We start from the raw sequence: 15,881 nt of genomic DNA on the forward strand, positions 1-15,881 counted from the left end.
CTGTTTCCTAAGTAGAAATAGCTAATATTAAAGTTAATATTGTATACCAGGGCTTTTTCACTATAAGGACATGTTTAACTTTAAACCTTTACATGTCCTACTTTTAAATACCATGCACTTTGCCTTATGGGCAAGTAAGGTCAACTCAGGGGTGACGTACCAATATTTAAATAAGGGTTTAGGCCTGTTAAAATGGGTTATTTTGACAGGTCGAATTTTCAGTTTAAACCTGTCACCAGTGGCAGGCCTGCAGTCGTGTTTACATTGCCACTAAAGTGGAGCTCATAATGAGTAATGCAGTCCACTTGTGACATTTAACTTAGAGGCTCTGGGTACACTGTGGTACTGTATACTAGGGACTTAGAGGTAAGTTAGATACATCAATCAGTGTGTCAAGACTTAAAAGTAGCTTTCAACTTGAACAATCTCAATTCTATAAATACCTTCAACTCTGACAACCTTTGTCGACTCAAGGGCACTCCTTTGAGAAACCCCCTGATTTCAGCCCACTGGAGGCCATGCTGCTGTTAGGTGAAGAGGTATCGCCCATATATATGTCATTGGTCAGTAACTTGCCAGACCAGTTCCCCTTAACAAGGCTCAAGAGGGAAGCTTGGTTAGGCCAATTGGAAGATTGCGACTGGAGGGAGGCTCTCATGGCACCAAGAAAATTGGGGATTTCTTCCAGACTACACTTGATACAACTTAATTATTTCCAAACTACGTACTGGACTCCACTGAAGTTATAAAGGGCCCGTAGGCACAATTCGTCCTCCTGTGCGCGGTTTGGAGAGGAGGAGGCAGACTTCTTTCACATAGTTTGGACCTGTCCTATTATATCCTGTTACTGGGGATCTATTTTCCTCATCTCGTCACAGGTATTGGGACGCCCATTGGAGAAGACAGACTATATTTCCTTCTTGGGTCTAATGGAGGACCTGAGAGGGAGCTGGGGAGGAAAGGCTGTTGGAGAAGAGAGAAACATTGAAGGCCTAGCTCTCCCGTGATGCTGCACTGTCCCGGTTTTTCTGAGTGCCCTCTCCTGCTTTTGCCTTGTTTGTTTTACTTTCGCCTTCCTTTCCTCCTGTTTTTCTGACTACTTTCTCCTGTTTTTACCACTTTCTCCATCCTCTCCCCCTTTTTTCTGAGTGCTTTTGCCTAATCTTTTACTGCTTTTTCCACAAATCAGCTAGCAACTCTAGCTCCTTCAGACCCTCACAGGCGATTTGCAGCACTTTATAAATCCTGATTGATTGATTGCTTTATTATGGAACAGTGTATTTTCTTGTACTCTCGGAATCCTTTGCAAAGTTTGTTGAAAACTAGTGTTCCAAATTTTTGAAATAATGTGATTGTTGTTTAGGAAAAGTGTTGAATTCCTCTGGGGAGATGGCCAAAAGGAAGCTGTTTCTGTGCTAACTTGCGCCGTTGTATAAGCCTCACCTCTGAAACCAATTGTGGAAGGGAAACATGTTGTGTCAATTGATAATAGGAGTGGTTTGGGTGCTGTGTTGTTGCAGACTGATGAATGTAAAGAATGGGTGGTGGTCTATGGATCTAGAACATTACTTGAATTTGAAAAAAGCTACTTGGTGATTGAGAAAGAGTTGCAGGCATGCAGATGGGCTGCTGAGCTATTCCTCATGTTTTTGGGGGGACCAGGGTTTTGTTGAGGGCAGACCATAAACCGCTGGCCAGTCATGGTCCAGGTAGATGAAAGTCATGACAGCCATGTTGGCCTGACTCACAGCAAGACTCCAAAATTACCAGTTTGATATTGAGAATGTATCAGGGAACATTTATTTACAAGTGGATTTTATGTCTCGCTTGCCCTTGCCTATTCTGGAAGATTGGTGGATGAAAATGAAAGGGAAGTGGGTTTTAATGTACATGACATGACGTAGAGGAATTAATCCGTCTGAGTTAAGAAGGTCCAGTTTTCAGGGACATCAGATATTACTTAGAGCATGGATGGCAGATTGAAAAAGATTGATTAAGTTGTTCAAGGAGCACTTTCATGGTACGGAGGTCCACTGAGGAGGGCCGACGTGATTGTGCTGCCTATTGGCATCAGGCTGAAAATAATTGAACAATGACATCAGGGACATGTTGCAGTGTTGGCAACCAAGAGGAGAGTCTGAGAAAACGTGTGTGACTGGGGTTGGATGACACAACAGACCATGCAGTGCGGAGGGGTGAGCTATACAAAAAGAGTGACCAGGTAACTAAGCCATGTGTGATGAGGTCTGCTCACATTTTGCCTGAAGGACCCCCCAAAAAACTGGAGCCTTTTTATTGGGGACCTTTCAAAGCACTGCCAGTAATGAGTAACATGCCATTTTGTTTATAGACTGTTATACCAAGTTGCCCGAAGTTAGGGGGGTTGTGAGTATGACTTCTGATGTGGTGATTAGCATGTTTGAGGATATCTTTTGTTGTGAGTGTATATTTTCTGACAATAGATCACAGTTCATTCGCACCACATTTCTGGCTTATCTCAAGAGGTATGGCCCCCAACATAAGAGGATATCTCTGGGACATCCTGAGGCTAATGAGCAAGCAGAGCGTTTCAATCCCATTATCAAGGAGGCATTGGAGGGTTGGATTGGAGAAAGGGCTTACAGGCAACCCAGCTTTCATTTAGAGTCACTCCTAATTCCGTGACAGGGATTTCATCATTTGAACTGCTAAGAGGATTTAAATTGGGATCTTTCCTAGCTACATGGTGGCTTAAGGAAAAAGCTGGCATTTCCCGTTTTTTGACGCATGGGAAGAGTACTTTTCATGAGCTGGTCCATCGGGTATTCAGAGCCACGATGAAGCGTTGGTTTGGTTGGGAATAAGTCTAAGCCTGTGGAAGTCATTAAGAAAGTCAATGGTGCTGTGAGAGGGGACGAAAGAGTTCTGTGGAATCTAAGAAGAACTTTAGTTTATGCTGACCCTGGACCTTCTTCTGATGATGGCAGTTCAATTGCTGCTGATTTGTATACTTAGGAATGCCTTGGCCAATCACATTTACATTCCAGTTCTGAATCACTTGGAGGTGGGAATGAGAGGGAGGAGTGGGCCGGTGAATGAAGCATCACGCCTAGTTGTCAGTTCATGGTCTCATGCATCCGCTGACGGGTCAGCAGAGAACCAGAGCACGAGACATAAAGTGCTACCTAAAAATGCACTTGCTTTATATTATCCGGAGGATCCTTTTCCTGCCAAACCTCACTTTGTTCTGTTTGTTGAAATGTGTCACATAAAGTGTTACATATCTTATCTTGTTTTGTTTAGGATTCACTTATTGTTTTGTTCATTAGTAAAGGGGGAGTGTGTGTATGGTGCTGGCTCCTCAGAGAACAAGCCTATGAAATTTCTGCATGCGTGTATGGAATACTTTGGGATAGAATGTGCTAGAATACATCAGCTTTTGATGGCGAGTCATTACTTGGAGTGGCCATTGGGGCTCTGTTGAGCTGTATCATTCTAACTTTGTATCCTGTGTTAACTAAGCCACACATTGAAGACTCAATGTCTCCTTTTGTTTACTTATAGTAGCCACTGTCACCAAACCCTCCTGCCCTGGCTTTTGGATAGAGGCTCTCCACATATACGCTGATATCAGGGCCCAAGTCTATCAGAGCTTCATGTTAAATGTCTTCGCACTTTCCCTTAGCATTATCATTTCTAGCCAGGGTCTTTAAGAGGCGTTGTGTATTTGGTTACTGATTCAGCGAACGCAGATTGTTGGGATTACCACTCTTGTTCATTTTGATAATTTTATAAAGCACCATATGTGAAAATAGCATTGTAATTACAAGTTATATCAAACTGACCGTACAGGCTCCGATATTAGAAAGAAAGCGTATGATGGGGCAGATGATAAGTGCAGTTTAAACAATGTGCACCTCTCTGTCCTGTTCACAAATATTATCAAAGTGATGACATCACATTGGCTGCCTAGTATAGCCAATGTGACCTACCCCTATGACCATCAAGTTTCAAAACCCTAGTGGCTTTTATCAACAGCATGCTGCAGCACCCTGAAAACAGTCCCCACAACATCACATACATGTGTGGCCCTCTCTGTGCCTACCATGCTACAGTGCAGCTACATCAGCTGTATGTCTTCTCCCATCAAGTATTCCTGTAGAGGACTGCCAATGTCTAGAATGACACGATTGAGGAAGAATGGTTGTGTACATGTCTGGACTATCAGTACAATATTCTAAGTTTCAAAACCACTCTTTGACAGTGGGAAGTGGGCCACACGCCTATTCATAGCGCATAAAGCTGGGTGGAGCTCATCCTCATCGACAAGCGATGCCAAGCCCGGACAGTACATGCCACTGTATCCACCTGTGTGTAGGGTCTCGCCATCAGTTTGTCCAATATTGGGTTGAGCGGACATTGAAGATAAGCTCACCCTCAGTTGCTAGATGGGGTTTTGGGGGGATTGGCCTATACCAAAAAAAAAATGCAAAGTGGACCTGTGCCACCCATATTTATGTCCTCTCTTAATGATATTTCCAGAAGGCACACGCAAGTGCCACAGCAAATAGAAGTTGTGGGCAGTAGTCACCCCTTTCTGGTACCCCTAGCAATACTGAAATAAGGTGAAGTATGACCATTAATTATAAACCACGCTTACCTGGACATATATAACAAAGAGATCCGTTTTCATTATTTCTTCACCAACCAGCAAAAAGTTGTGATCAATAAAGGCCATTAGAGTGAATCGAACACCTACTCTGCATTCAGAAAAACTAGACATGATAGGAAGCTCTGGATCTATTTGAGCCAAAATGCCAAATGTGGTCTATAAATTAGGTGTCATGTCATGGACCGTCCAGGGATGAAACACAGCTGGTCTGAGAGGCCCATGCCTTACAAAAATGGCTGAAGCCTTTGTTTCTAGTACTGTGACCAGAATGTTTGTGTTAGTGTTGATGAGTGAGAGTAGTGTATACAACAGACAGAGGTAATATTGTTTGCCGGACTTCCGCAATGTGATTATCATTTGCTCATGCAGGTTAAGAAGGAGGAGTCTCATCTTGGGTGCCTCTTCAGCAATGCTCAGGTGCTAGCAAGCCACTACATCGCTGTATTCTTTTGTTTTTATAGGATTATGCTATGAAGATATCCCCTGCCGGGCACTCTACCTTGTGGGTGCGCGGTCTCTATGGTGCCCTTAATTTTGTCTTGCTCGAATAGGTGTAGCAATGGATCTTGCTCAAGCTCCTCTGACCATACCATTTTGAGTTCATCCAGGTAGTCAATGATGTAATCTTTGGAGTTACCCACGGGAGAAGAATATAATTGTGTACATATGTCTTAAGGCCTTGGGGGTGTTACTATTCCTCAACCAATTGTCATCTTCAGTTTTTAGTATTCGAAGACCCATGGAGTTTGATCAATCTGGCATATGTCTGACCTAGGCGATCTCCCGCCCCATACTGCCTAGCTGATACATATTTGGGCATATATTTATTTTCATAATCTATCGTTTTCCTGATTTTCAGCAAAAATGTATTCAAGGCTTGTCATGTGTCTGGCGTGTGAGATTGGTGGTACTTCCCTTCTAGAGTGCATACGTTGTTGTGCGGCTTATGCTTTCCCAAGTAAAACTGTGCCAGTTCACTTAAAAAGGTGCGCTACTCCTGCAGTATCAGACATGTTAAAAGATGCGGTGCACAAACTCTCCAAAATGGTGTGGGAAATTAGTGCAGACTAGCGACTGTATCTCAGAAGAGGACCTTGCAATTTGAAGATCAAACGGCTCCTTTGCAGATGTTAAGGCCACATCTTTCTGGAACAATAATGCTTTTAGTCTGCTCAAAGCGTCAAAGTGCACATTTGAAAGCTTTATTGAAAGCCAAAGCATTGCATCCCTAACTGTGCGGGCAGGTGAAAGCAGTACTTGAGTGCAACAGGTCATGACTGCAGAAACCATCACAAGATGGGCAACCCCCAGTTTCATGCCACAGCAATCCTGATAGTTCAACATCAAATAACTCCCATTAGAGAGTAACCTGAAAGCTGAACGCATCACAGCGGCTGGAGAACCCATCAGATAGCATGGCAAATTTGCCCTTGACACATTGCATGCGCCATGAAGCAAAATTTCCCTGCACGCTCAAAAATGCCCTAAAGTCCTCTCACAGTCAACCCCGCTAAGAAAAACGTTGGTGCCGTCATTCCTATAGTGGCATTTGAAAGGTTAGATCCATGACTCATGCACATACCTGCCCACTTATGGTGTTGTAAGCAGTTTTGGAAGTGAAAAGTCAAAAGTGGCAGAGAAATAAACCTGTTGATTATCCAATCCACTGAAGGTATTTCTGCAACAGTAAATGGTATTTTGTCTAACTTCTCAATGTGTACCATACTGTATGTTGCGTCCTTCCTAGCTGTGCTAGTTTGCTGTTTTGTAAGATTGTAAGGTAAAAACAACCTTGTAGCACTAAGGTGTCTCCAAGGAATGCGGCCAGCATGAAGTGAATGCAGAGTCCAATTCAGTAACATGATATCCTTAAACTGTGACTACCCATATTGTAAATAAGACATGTCACTCTGTATGATGTTAGTAACAGATGATACAATGTTACCTAAGGAGTATATCTTATTGGATAGTATATTCATACCACTGGCAACTATTACCAGAGTCCTTTCTAAATTTGCCCTGTCAATCTCGCACAGTCTCTCAGCAGCCTCCTGCTGTGAAACCTTCCACACTTCATTGTATTTTGCATACAGCAAGCGCTTTTGATGTGGTTTTTGAGGACCTAGTAAAAAGTCCTGTATTCCCAGGTCATCAGAAATAAGGGACAAGTGTTGTTTCACCTGGGATATTGTTGAGGTTTTTAGCCAATCTAGGCATAACTTCTCAACACTGTAAGTTGTTACCACCGAGTGTTGTGTTTGCGCATAACTACTGATATTAAACCCATTGGTGCCACCCAGAAAACGTGCATCACATCTGTTAGTATCTAACGGCCACACTAACCATCCCTCTTGATAGGTACGTGACGAATTGTATGTGCCTTTACGGAGCATGCTGTCTGAAGTTTCCTCCATGTAATTTGTTGCCAATTCACAAATCGTGGGAATGTTTGGTGTGTTCAAATCTTTTATCTTAGCCAGGCCAAGACACGATGTTTGCTGCACCGTTTTAAGGAAAACCATTTGTTATGGTATAAGGCATGCTCTAAATAAAGCCTCATTTCCCTGAACCTGCCAATCTTTAAATCCCTATATAGATTTTAAATTAACATTGTCTTTTCAAAAGTCAAACCTGTGTAGAGACAGTTGGGAAATAAAAGATGCAGAATAAATCAGCTTAGTATCAGTGAACATAGTTTTCTCGGCCCTAGAAGGTGTTAATTTATAACAGGACACTGGGTCAGCTATTTTGAGAATAGAAAAATATGCAAAGGTCTGTGCAAACGCTTTTGAACTAGCCCGTGGTGGTGTAGGGTAGTGTTCCCATTGTGTGTAATTAAATTACGCACTTGGAGTATTTGCTTTAAGCAAGAAATGGTGACCATAATGTTGAAAGCAAAACATTTCAACATAATTAGTCATTCTATCAAACATTTCATTTGGTTTAATAACAGTTGGATGCTCTAGATCCACTAGCATTTCATACACTGTGTCAATATCCCAATTATCAGAAATGGTACTAAGGGTGATAATGTCATTCAAAGAAATGCAGAATACATATGGTATTTGCAAATTTTCAGTTGGTCCGAATATATCATACAATACCCTATCCCAAACAATTCCGTCAAGAACCGGAACAGCAGAAATGTTTACCAGGGAAAAGTCTCTTCGCACTTTGTGTGATTAAGAATGGGGTGTTAAAACCAAGTTCACCAGTTCAATAGCAGAGCTTTCCGGGAGGTAATGTCCATTCAGAAGTAGGAAAAAGACTGTCACAAAACCAATCTAAAGGAAGAGGGAAAGTAATGCAATTGTAACCCAAAGATATATCCATTGCGCAACAGAGAAAGTCTTTTCAGCCAAATGTAGAATTTACGCAACCACCTTGAGGTGGTAGTGGATCAGATGAATCTGACGAGAAGTCGTCAAAGTCGATGAAGTAGCTGGAGGCTGTTCGATCTACTTGTGGCAGCTCTGGTGGTTGTTTAGAACTGGGATGTGACTGAAAGGGTGGTGCATTATGGTAGAGATCCTCTTTGTCAGTTTACAGAAATGAAGTGAAATCTGTGTTTCCATGCAAGTTGATTGTAGTTGTTGATGCAACTGGTAGAAGGGATACTTCACTGTTAGTTGTGGAGAAGAAGTTTCATCGCTGGTCGGAGCTTCCATAGGGACTTCCTGTAGGGTAGTGAGAGGAGACAGGTAACTACCCAGGAGCCCTTTTGGCCTACTGTGTAGAACCTGCCACATAATGTGGTTTGATGAAATCTTTTGACACAAAGCTCTTGTTTTTGCAGCCAGCTTTTTGCAGCCAGCAAGGGGCGGTAGAAGTACAGTTCTGGTACCTTCAACAGTCAGAACAGGTACATGCACTCTGTAGGATGGCCCAAATTAATTTTTGTCCACAATTTCTCCCGGACTTGATCCCCTATTTTCAAATTCCAACCAGGAGTTGCTGGCACTTCCTTCACTTCTCCAGTGGCAGTATGTTTTACTTGGACTTTGCTCTGTGTTCCGAAAGTTTTTCAGTTCCTCTATGACATCCAAACGTTCATTGATGTAAATTGTGTTTCTGCCGCTATTCTGCTGGGACTGTTGAGGTCTGGAACCCACACCTTAACCCCAAGCAGGGTTTCATAGGGAGTCGGATCACCCAGGGATTTTCTAGGCAGGTTGTTTAGGGTTCTCTGAAGCTCATATAGGTGATGGATCCAACTGCGACCTGAGCATCCAACATTGATCGAAGATTCTGGTATCGCACAGCAGGAGAACAAATCTGTTAAATCGCTGCTAATATACGGCGTTATCATACATCACCAAATCCCAGTAAATGAATGCAAATAGAATGATATATTGTCCACACGTCTGTCTTTAACATTTTAATCTGGTAGTAGTATGTTTCAGAGAATATTCAAAGCATCCCCATACAATGCCATTCATACCTGGGTTCCTCCCGGACCACTCATACCACAAATTGTATCACTTTTTCCAAGTAAACCATGTGTCACTTCAATGAACCAAACAACCCCCTCAGCACCGGCAGGGGTCCGTGGGCACGTCAGTTCACAGCAAGCCCCAGGCCACATCCATGGGCTCAGTTGCCGTCCAGGCAGGCCCAACCCCCTTGTCAGAACAGGCCTCTCAGGGCATCCTATCTCCCTGGACCAACCACCTACGCACAGCAGCAAGCTTCACCTCACACATGTTGGCTCATCGCCCCTGCCCCATCCCAGCCTGCCACCATCATTTGTCATGCAGGCCCCTCTTGTCTTGACGTCACTCCCTTGCTACCAACAGACAGGCCCTTCAGAACCTACATGGTCAGCCGGAATGCTTCACCGTTCTGGTCCGCTTGAGCTCAGAAGACAACATGTTTATGCTGCTTGCCTCCCACCTCACTCGGTTTTTCTATTATCATATCTTGAGAAGGATCCTCATCCCAAGATTGTGCTGTCGGAGCCCCTTCAAAAGCAGCCATCTTGGCAGCCTGCACTTCATTGCCCCAGAATCACCACTACTTGCTTGAAGAATTACCTTAAGCTTTTTGTGAGCTTTTTTGAGAAGTATCTCATGACTCTAACCTCTTTTTGTGGAGCCACACCTTCATTGCAACATGCTGCCTTCTTCTAATGTACATTTATACCTGATGAATGTTGCTGTCTCTGTCATAACTCCCATTCTTCCTAACTCCATTCTCATTCAGTGGCCTTTCACCTCATCAGAGGATTTTGACCCACACCATGTCCCTCTTTACTAGCTCCTCCGTGAACCGTCTGCAGTCCATCTTTGTCCTTTTGGAAGTGCGGCCTCCAGAACTGGACTCAATATTCCTGTAGTAATGAATGACCCACAACAATGTGTACAGTCATAACAAAGCCGTATTTGATTTACTGGTTATTACTCCCCCTCTGCACACTTCCTCGCTACTTTGTTAGACTGTTTGGAAACTTACATTTTAATATTTTCACTATTGTGGATCCACCTGAATATAAAGCAAACCACTCACCATGAGCCCAGAGAGAAACATCAGTTCTTCTTAATAAAATGCCAACAAACTCTGGAATGTCTCTAATGTTTTATTCTAAGCCCACCACTCCCCCCACAAGCCGAGAGGGGAATAGGACAGGAGAGTAAGAGGGAGAAATAGACAAAACAACACTATTTTCAACTCTCCTTGCTCAATCAGTTTTGAAACTGCCCCTCCAAAGGCCAGCAAAGCGGCTAAACTATCATGCGCTGTAAATGGACTACAACAGAGGTTTCCCTATCTGTTCACAGACCCCACAAACCTTCTTGCTACAGGGAAAAATGAATCTGCTTCTGGCCGCATAAATACATACTGCTCATACAACTCACCGACAGTTGGAGGTGCCGCAAACATGCTTCATAGCCTGATGCCATCAGCTTTCTTGATTCTCAGCATCTCAAAGGTGTGTATACCTGATCTCGACTTGATGTCCAGTTGCACATTAATGGTCCTGGTAATGATATATAGTAGCGTACAGATGCACTACTCTGACTCCAGAGCCACTCATCTTGGCGATATTGTCCCGGGGGATCTTTTGGAGTCAGTATTGTTGCAGATCAGTATTTAAAAGTTGATATTGTGGTCTTAGCATGAAATGTAACACCTTTCCTTTCCTTACAAACCAAGCAATAAAACAAACAAAGCAGTGAGTACATTCGAACAGAAACATTTGGGATAGGAAACGGCACTCAAACTAAATAAGACAAAGCAAGTAATGAATATACCCTTTAAATATAATCTCTAAAAATGTCGTTTTTCTTTATTCTGTTACTTTTTCTTACATTGTTTTGCTATTACTTTCGACTGCATGATCCACATTCAGTCATGAAAAAGTGCTCATCTCTAGTTGTTCAATAATCAAAGTCTTGTAAATCCTGAGAACTATTTGATAAAGTCTCTCTGCCGAGACTTCACCACTTTCCATCATCCACCAAAACAGAAGATTGTATTATCTTCACAAAGTGTGTGGAGCATGAATTTTAAACTACCTTATGTTCTAAATTTAGGAGTCTTGACCCTAACAAAATGTTCACCAATTCCTAATGGTTTAACTCCATATTTCCTGTCGTAACATTTTTTCATTTTCTTTTTTGTATTGTCAGACCTTTTGTTTAGGTCCCCAAATGCATTTTTTTAAATCAATTTCTTGTGTTTTATACATAAATAGCAAGTTCGTATTTCTGTCCGAACAAGGAATTCTATTCCTGAGGAGACCAAAAGGTGAGTAACCTGTAACGGTGCTTGGAGTCAAATGATGACTCTGTCTTTTATTTCAAATTAACTTTTTGACATCTTTGCCACTTGAAAGAGTGCTTTGAATTCCCCCATTAAATATCCTATTGATTATTTCCAATAAATCATTCGATTATGGCGAGTATAGAGGTGAATACTTTTGCTGAATATTGTGTTTCAACAAAAAATCTTTCATTTTATGAGAAATTAAATTGTACACTATTATGTGAAATAATGACTTTGTGAACCTCTTCTTTGTAAAAACATTGCTTAAAGAATTTCAACACCGCTTCAATTTGGTTATTTCACAAATTTGCAATCCATCCATCTAGAACAATTATCCACTGAAACAACTTTGTGTTTTTGTCATTTTTCAAGCAATGAAACGGCCCCAAACAATCAGCCCCAATCTGTTCTCAAGGCGTGTTTGGGTACACTGCTGGGTGGCATGGAGCATGGCTGATCAAGTACACGGCTTTGCTGCTTCTGACTAGATTTCCGCTATAGAAAAGCTGTATACATACATACATGACCGATTTGTAGGATTTGTCAGAAATGGAACAAATACTAAATGTTTTCAACAACATTGCTCATCATAGCTTCCATATATGGTCACCAAAATCTAATTATTACTAATTTCTTAGTAAATGTTTCACCTAGAGTTCCACTATGCACCACCTTAATGATTTTAGACTTTAGTTTTGGGGGGAACTGAACTGTCATCTCTGATAACAAACTCTCCCTTGATACGCAGTTAATAATTTATCTTCTGAAAAACTTGTAGCTCACTAGTAAGTTAGCTACTTTTTGACAGTCTGTCCCTTAACTGCTGATAAAACATGCTTCATCCTATTTTTTGGTTGATCAACAAAAACATGTTATCCTACATTACTTATATCCAATCATCCTTAGAAACCTCAACTTAATCAGACTCAAGAATGTCAGATACAGTGGCTGCAGCACCCTGTCCTAGAGTTCCTACTTCATACTCACGGTCTTCCAGTGGTGATCTACATAGGCAGTAGGCTCTATACATGTCTTTATCTGAAATCCGTTTAATATCAAAATGTAACTCATAACATTTTGAAAGACTCCGAGTCTGGAGTTGCCTGTCCAGTGTCACCCCCTGAGAGTAATGAAATAAGTTCAGTTTTAAGTGTGAAACGTCTCCCTGTCGGGAATAATCCTGCACTATCTGCTAAACCTCTTTAATCCGACTCAACCATATCATGCAGGCGGAGACCGAGTACAGCGTACCTTGAGTGCCATGGCATCTGTTGCTGGAAAATACATAGTGGACCTGTAGGGGGTATTCCATATAGACAGTCTCACAGGGAATGGCACATTCTCATCACTGTCGATAACCCAGAGAGCCATCTGATCCAACCTTTCCATCTGACAGCCATTCATAGCTCTATCCAGTCTTCCCTTAGACAGCTCCCTAGCTACTAGGGCAAGGTATTCCTCTACGGGGATGATGGAAGCGTATAAACATCAGAAGCCTACACCTCTGGGTTACTTTGAGGCCCCTCTCCCTCCACACACGGGGTGCCTGATCTCGAATCACTTGCAGAAGCCTTGTCTATGCACTAAGAATGTACCTTTCAGACCACACACCGATCCAGGTTTAGGTACCGGGCTGCACTGCATTCCATAATCCCCGAAGCATGCTCCCGTTTATTGTCTATCTTCAAGATCCACCGCGTATGGGGCACTAGGGCTGCTTGATTCTTACTATAGTGGGGGCTGTGAGGATGGATGGGCAGAACTACCATGGCTCATTCACCATGGCCCAGGGAAGTCTCCTGCTCCCATGTCCATCTTTTCCTGGATGCTGTGGCACCTGCCCCAGACCTGGGGATCCTTCCAAGTTGAGTCAGTCAGGATGACTCTCAATAGACATGTGGTGTTCTAGCTACAAATTCTCCCAGCAGTTCTTCTCTTGCCAGACCCTAAACTCATTGAACTTGTCTATCTGGATCATTCCCTGCCCAGCTACCGGCTCAGGTATGGTGAAGCAGCACTCTTACAGCCAGCCGCGCGCAGGCAGGCGCCATCCTGTGGGAGATAAATATCACTGCAGTTCTGCCGTCCCTTCTAGGTTGTGTACAATGAATGGCAACCATAAGGGCCATTATAGAACATAGACCTGGGGCACTCTGTTAATGCACACACTTGTGTGTGATGTGGTGCAGCATGCTTTCTGCCACTCACCCCTCCATTCAACCACTAAGGGAGGGGGCACCAGGCACACAGTCCAAATAAGTCCTTCTGTACTGTAGCTCCTAAAGACGTAAAAGGAAAGGGGCCCTTGTGATGACCCTATGAATGCACTGTATTGAATGTAGTGCCTTGACTTGTCCGGACGGTCCGAGTGATGAATGAATAAACCCAGGAGCTATGCGAATGATGATAATATGGCGCCTACGATATGTTGAAGTTATCCTTGTTTTGTTGCCAGTCTTCAGGCTCCGCGGCCACAGCCGTCAAGGAGAGGCAAGCGCAGATGATGGCTCGAGGCTTGCCCCGGCAGAAGCCAATCCTGGGCGTCAGCCATGTTGTGCTGGTAGCTTCTGGCAAAGGAGGCGTTGGGAAGTCCACAACAGCAGGTAAAGCTCTGTGAATTATTATTTTATTATCAGATACAATCCTATGGTAAGGTATGTTTCCTAGCTGAAGATGGTCCTCATGTTATCGATTCCTGAATGGATGAAAAGCTAAGTTAGCTCCACCGGTGGTTCTGAGGTTTTCATCATAGCTGTTTCCTCAGCTTTGAAACTAAGGTTTGCAGCGACACAAGGACCCAGTTTTGGGCCTATCATATTATCGCAATGATTTGTGTTCTTTAAAATAAGTTAGTCATTCCCGAAGCTGGAGCCTTTTACTGCCTTTTTTAAAATTAGGAAGTAAACATTTTTTTTAGTGGGGAGCAAACATATATTTAAATTGTAACACAATAAATTTTGTTGCAATGTACACTTTCTTGGTAGTCAGTAATGCATGTATATAAAAATAAATATTTTGGTTTCAAGTGCCCTGGCTCTCTATCCCATGATGTGCCAGTAGGTGCCTTCTATTGCATGGACTGTCTACTACCTTGTTACTGTGACAGAAAGTTGTACCATGGTATCGTGGTTGGATGAGAACCGTGTGAGGTGGTTCTCATGCTGGTGATGTAAGGGTTGGATAAGAACTATGTGAGGTGGTTGACATGCTGGTGATGTAAGGGTTGGATAAGAACCTTGCGAGGTGGTTGACATGCTGATGATGTAAGGGATGGATAAGAACCGTGCAAGGCGGTTGAGATGCTGGTAGGATAATGGTTGGATAAGAACCGTGCTACGGGGTTGACATGATGGTGGGATAATGGTTGGATAAGAATCCTGCTACGGGGTTGAAATGTTGGTGGTATAATGGTTGGATAAGAACCGTGCGAGGTGGTTGACATGTTGGTGGTATAATGGTTTTTATAAGAACCATGCTAGGTGGTTGACTTGATGTTGGGATAATGGTTGGATAAGAACCGTGCGAGGTAGTTGACATGCCGGTGGTATAATGGTTAGATAAGAACCATGCAAGGTGGTTTACATACTGGTGGTATAATGGTTGGATTAGAACCGTGAGAGGTCGTTGACATGCTGGTGGCATAATGGTTGGATTAGAACTGAGCGAGGTGGTTAACATGTTAGTGGTACAATGGTTGAATAAGAACCGTGCAAGATGGTTGACTTACTGGTAGTATAATGGTTGGATAAGAACCATGCAAGGTGGTTGATATGCTGGTGGTATAATGCTTGGATAAGAACCATGCAAGGTGGTTGACATCCTGGTGGTATAATGCTTGGATTAGAACCGTGCAAGATTGTTGACATGGTGGTGGTATAATGTTTGTATAAGAACTGTGCGAGATAGTTGACATGTTGGTGGTATAATGGTTGGATAAGAATTGTGCAAGTTGGTTGACATGTTTGTGGTATGATGGTTGAATAAGAACCGTGCGGGGTGGTTGAAATGTTGGTGGTATAATGGTTGGATAAGAACCATGTGAGGTGGTTAACATGTTGGTGGTATAATGGTTGGATAAGAACCGTATGAGGTGGTTGACATGTTGGTGGTATAATGGTTGGATTAGAACCGAGCGAGGTGGTTAACATGTTAGTGGCATAATGGTTGGATTACAACTGTGCAAGATAGTTGACATGTTGGTGGTATAATGGTTGAATAAGAACCGTGCGAGGTGGTTGAAATGTTGGTGGTATAATGGTTGGATAAGAACCGTGTGAGATGATTAACATGGTGGTATAATGGTTGGATAAGAACCGTATGAGGTGGTTGACATTTTGGTGGTATAATGGTTGGATAAGAACCATACGAGGTGGTTAACATGTTGGTGGTATAATGGTTGGATGAGAACCGTGCGTGGTGGTTAACATGTTGGGGTATGCATCGACAGCCGTCATTGTGAGAAATC

General features: G+C 42.8%; 1 protein-coding gene across 2 annotated transcripts in view; it reads left to right on the forward strand.

Annotated features, from left to right (window-relative positions):
- NUBPL (NUBP iron-sulfur cluster assembly factor, mitochondrial) overlaps positions 1-15,881 on the forward strand; it is a 106,972-nt gene that overhangs the window by 18,407 nt on the left and 72,684 nt on the right. For both annotated transcript variants that reach the window (XM_085627407.1, XM_085627408.1), the window contains exon 2: positions 13,872-14,019. In XM_085627407.1, the coding sequence (XP_085483533.1) occupies positions 13,872-14,019 (148 nt within the window). The remainder of the gene's footprint in view (positions 1-13,871; positions 14,020-15,881) is intronic.

The sequence above is a fragment of the Triturus cristatus genome, chromosome 9 (assembly GCF_964204655.1).
Source record: "Triturus cristatus chromosome 9, aTriCri1.1, whole genome shotgun sequence".
Classification (NCBI taxonomy): Eukaryota; Metazoa; Chordata; class Amphibia; order Caudata; family Salamandridae; genus Triturus; species Triturus cristatus.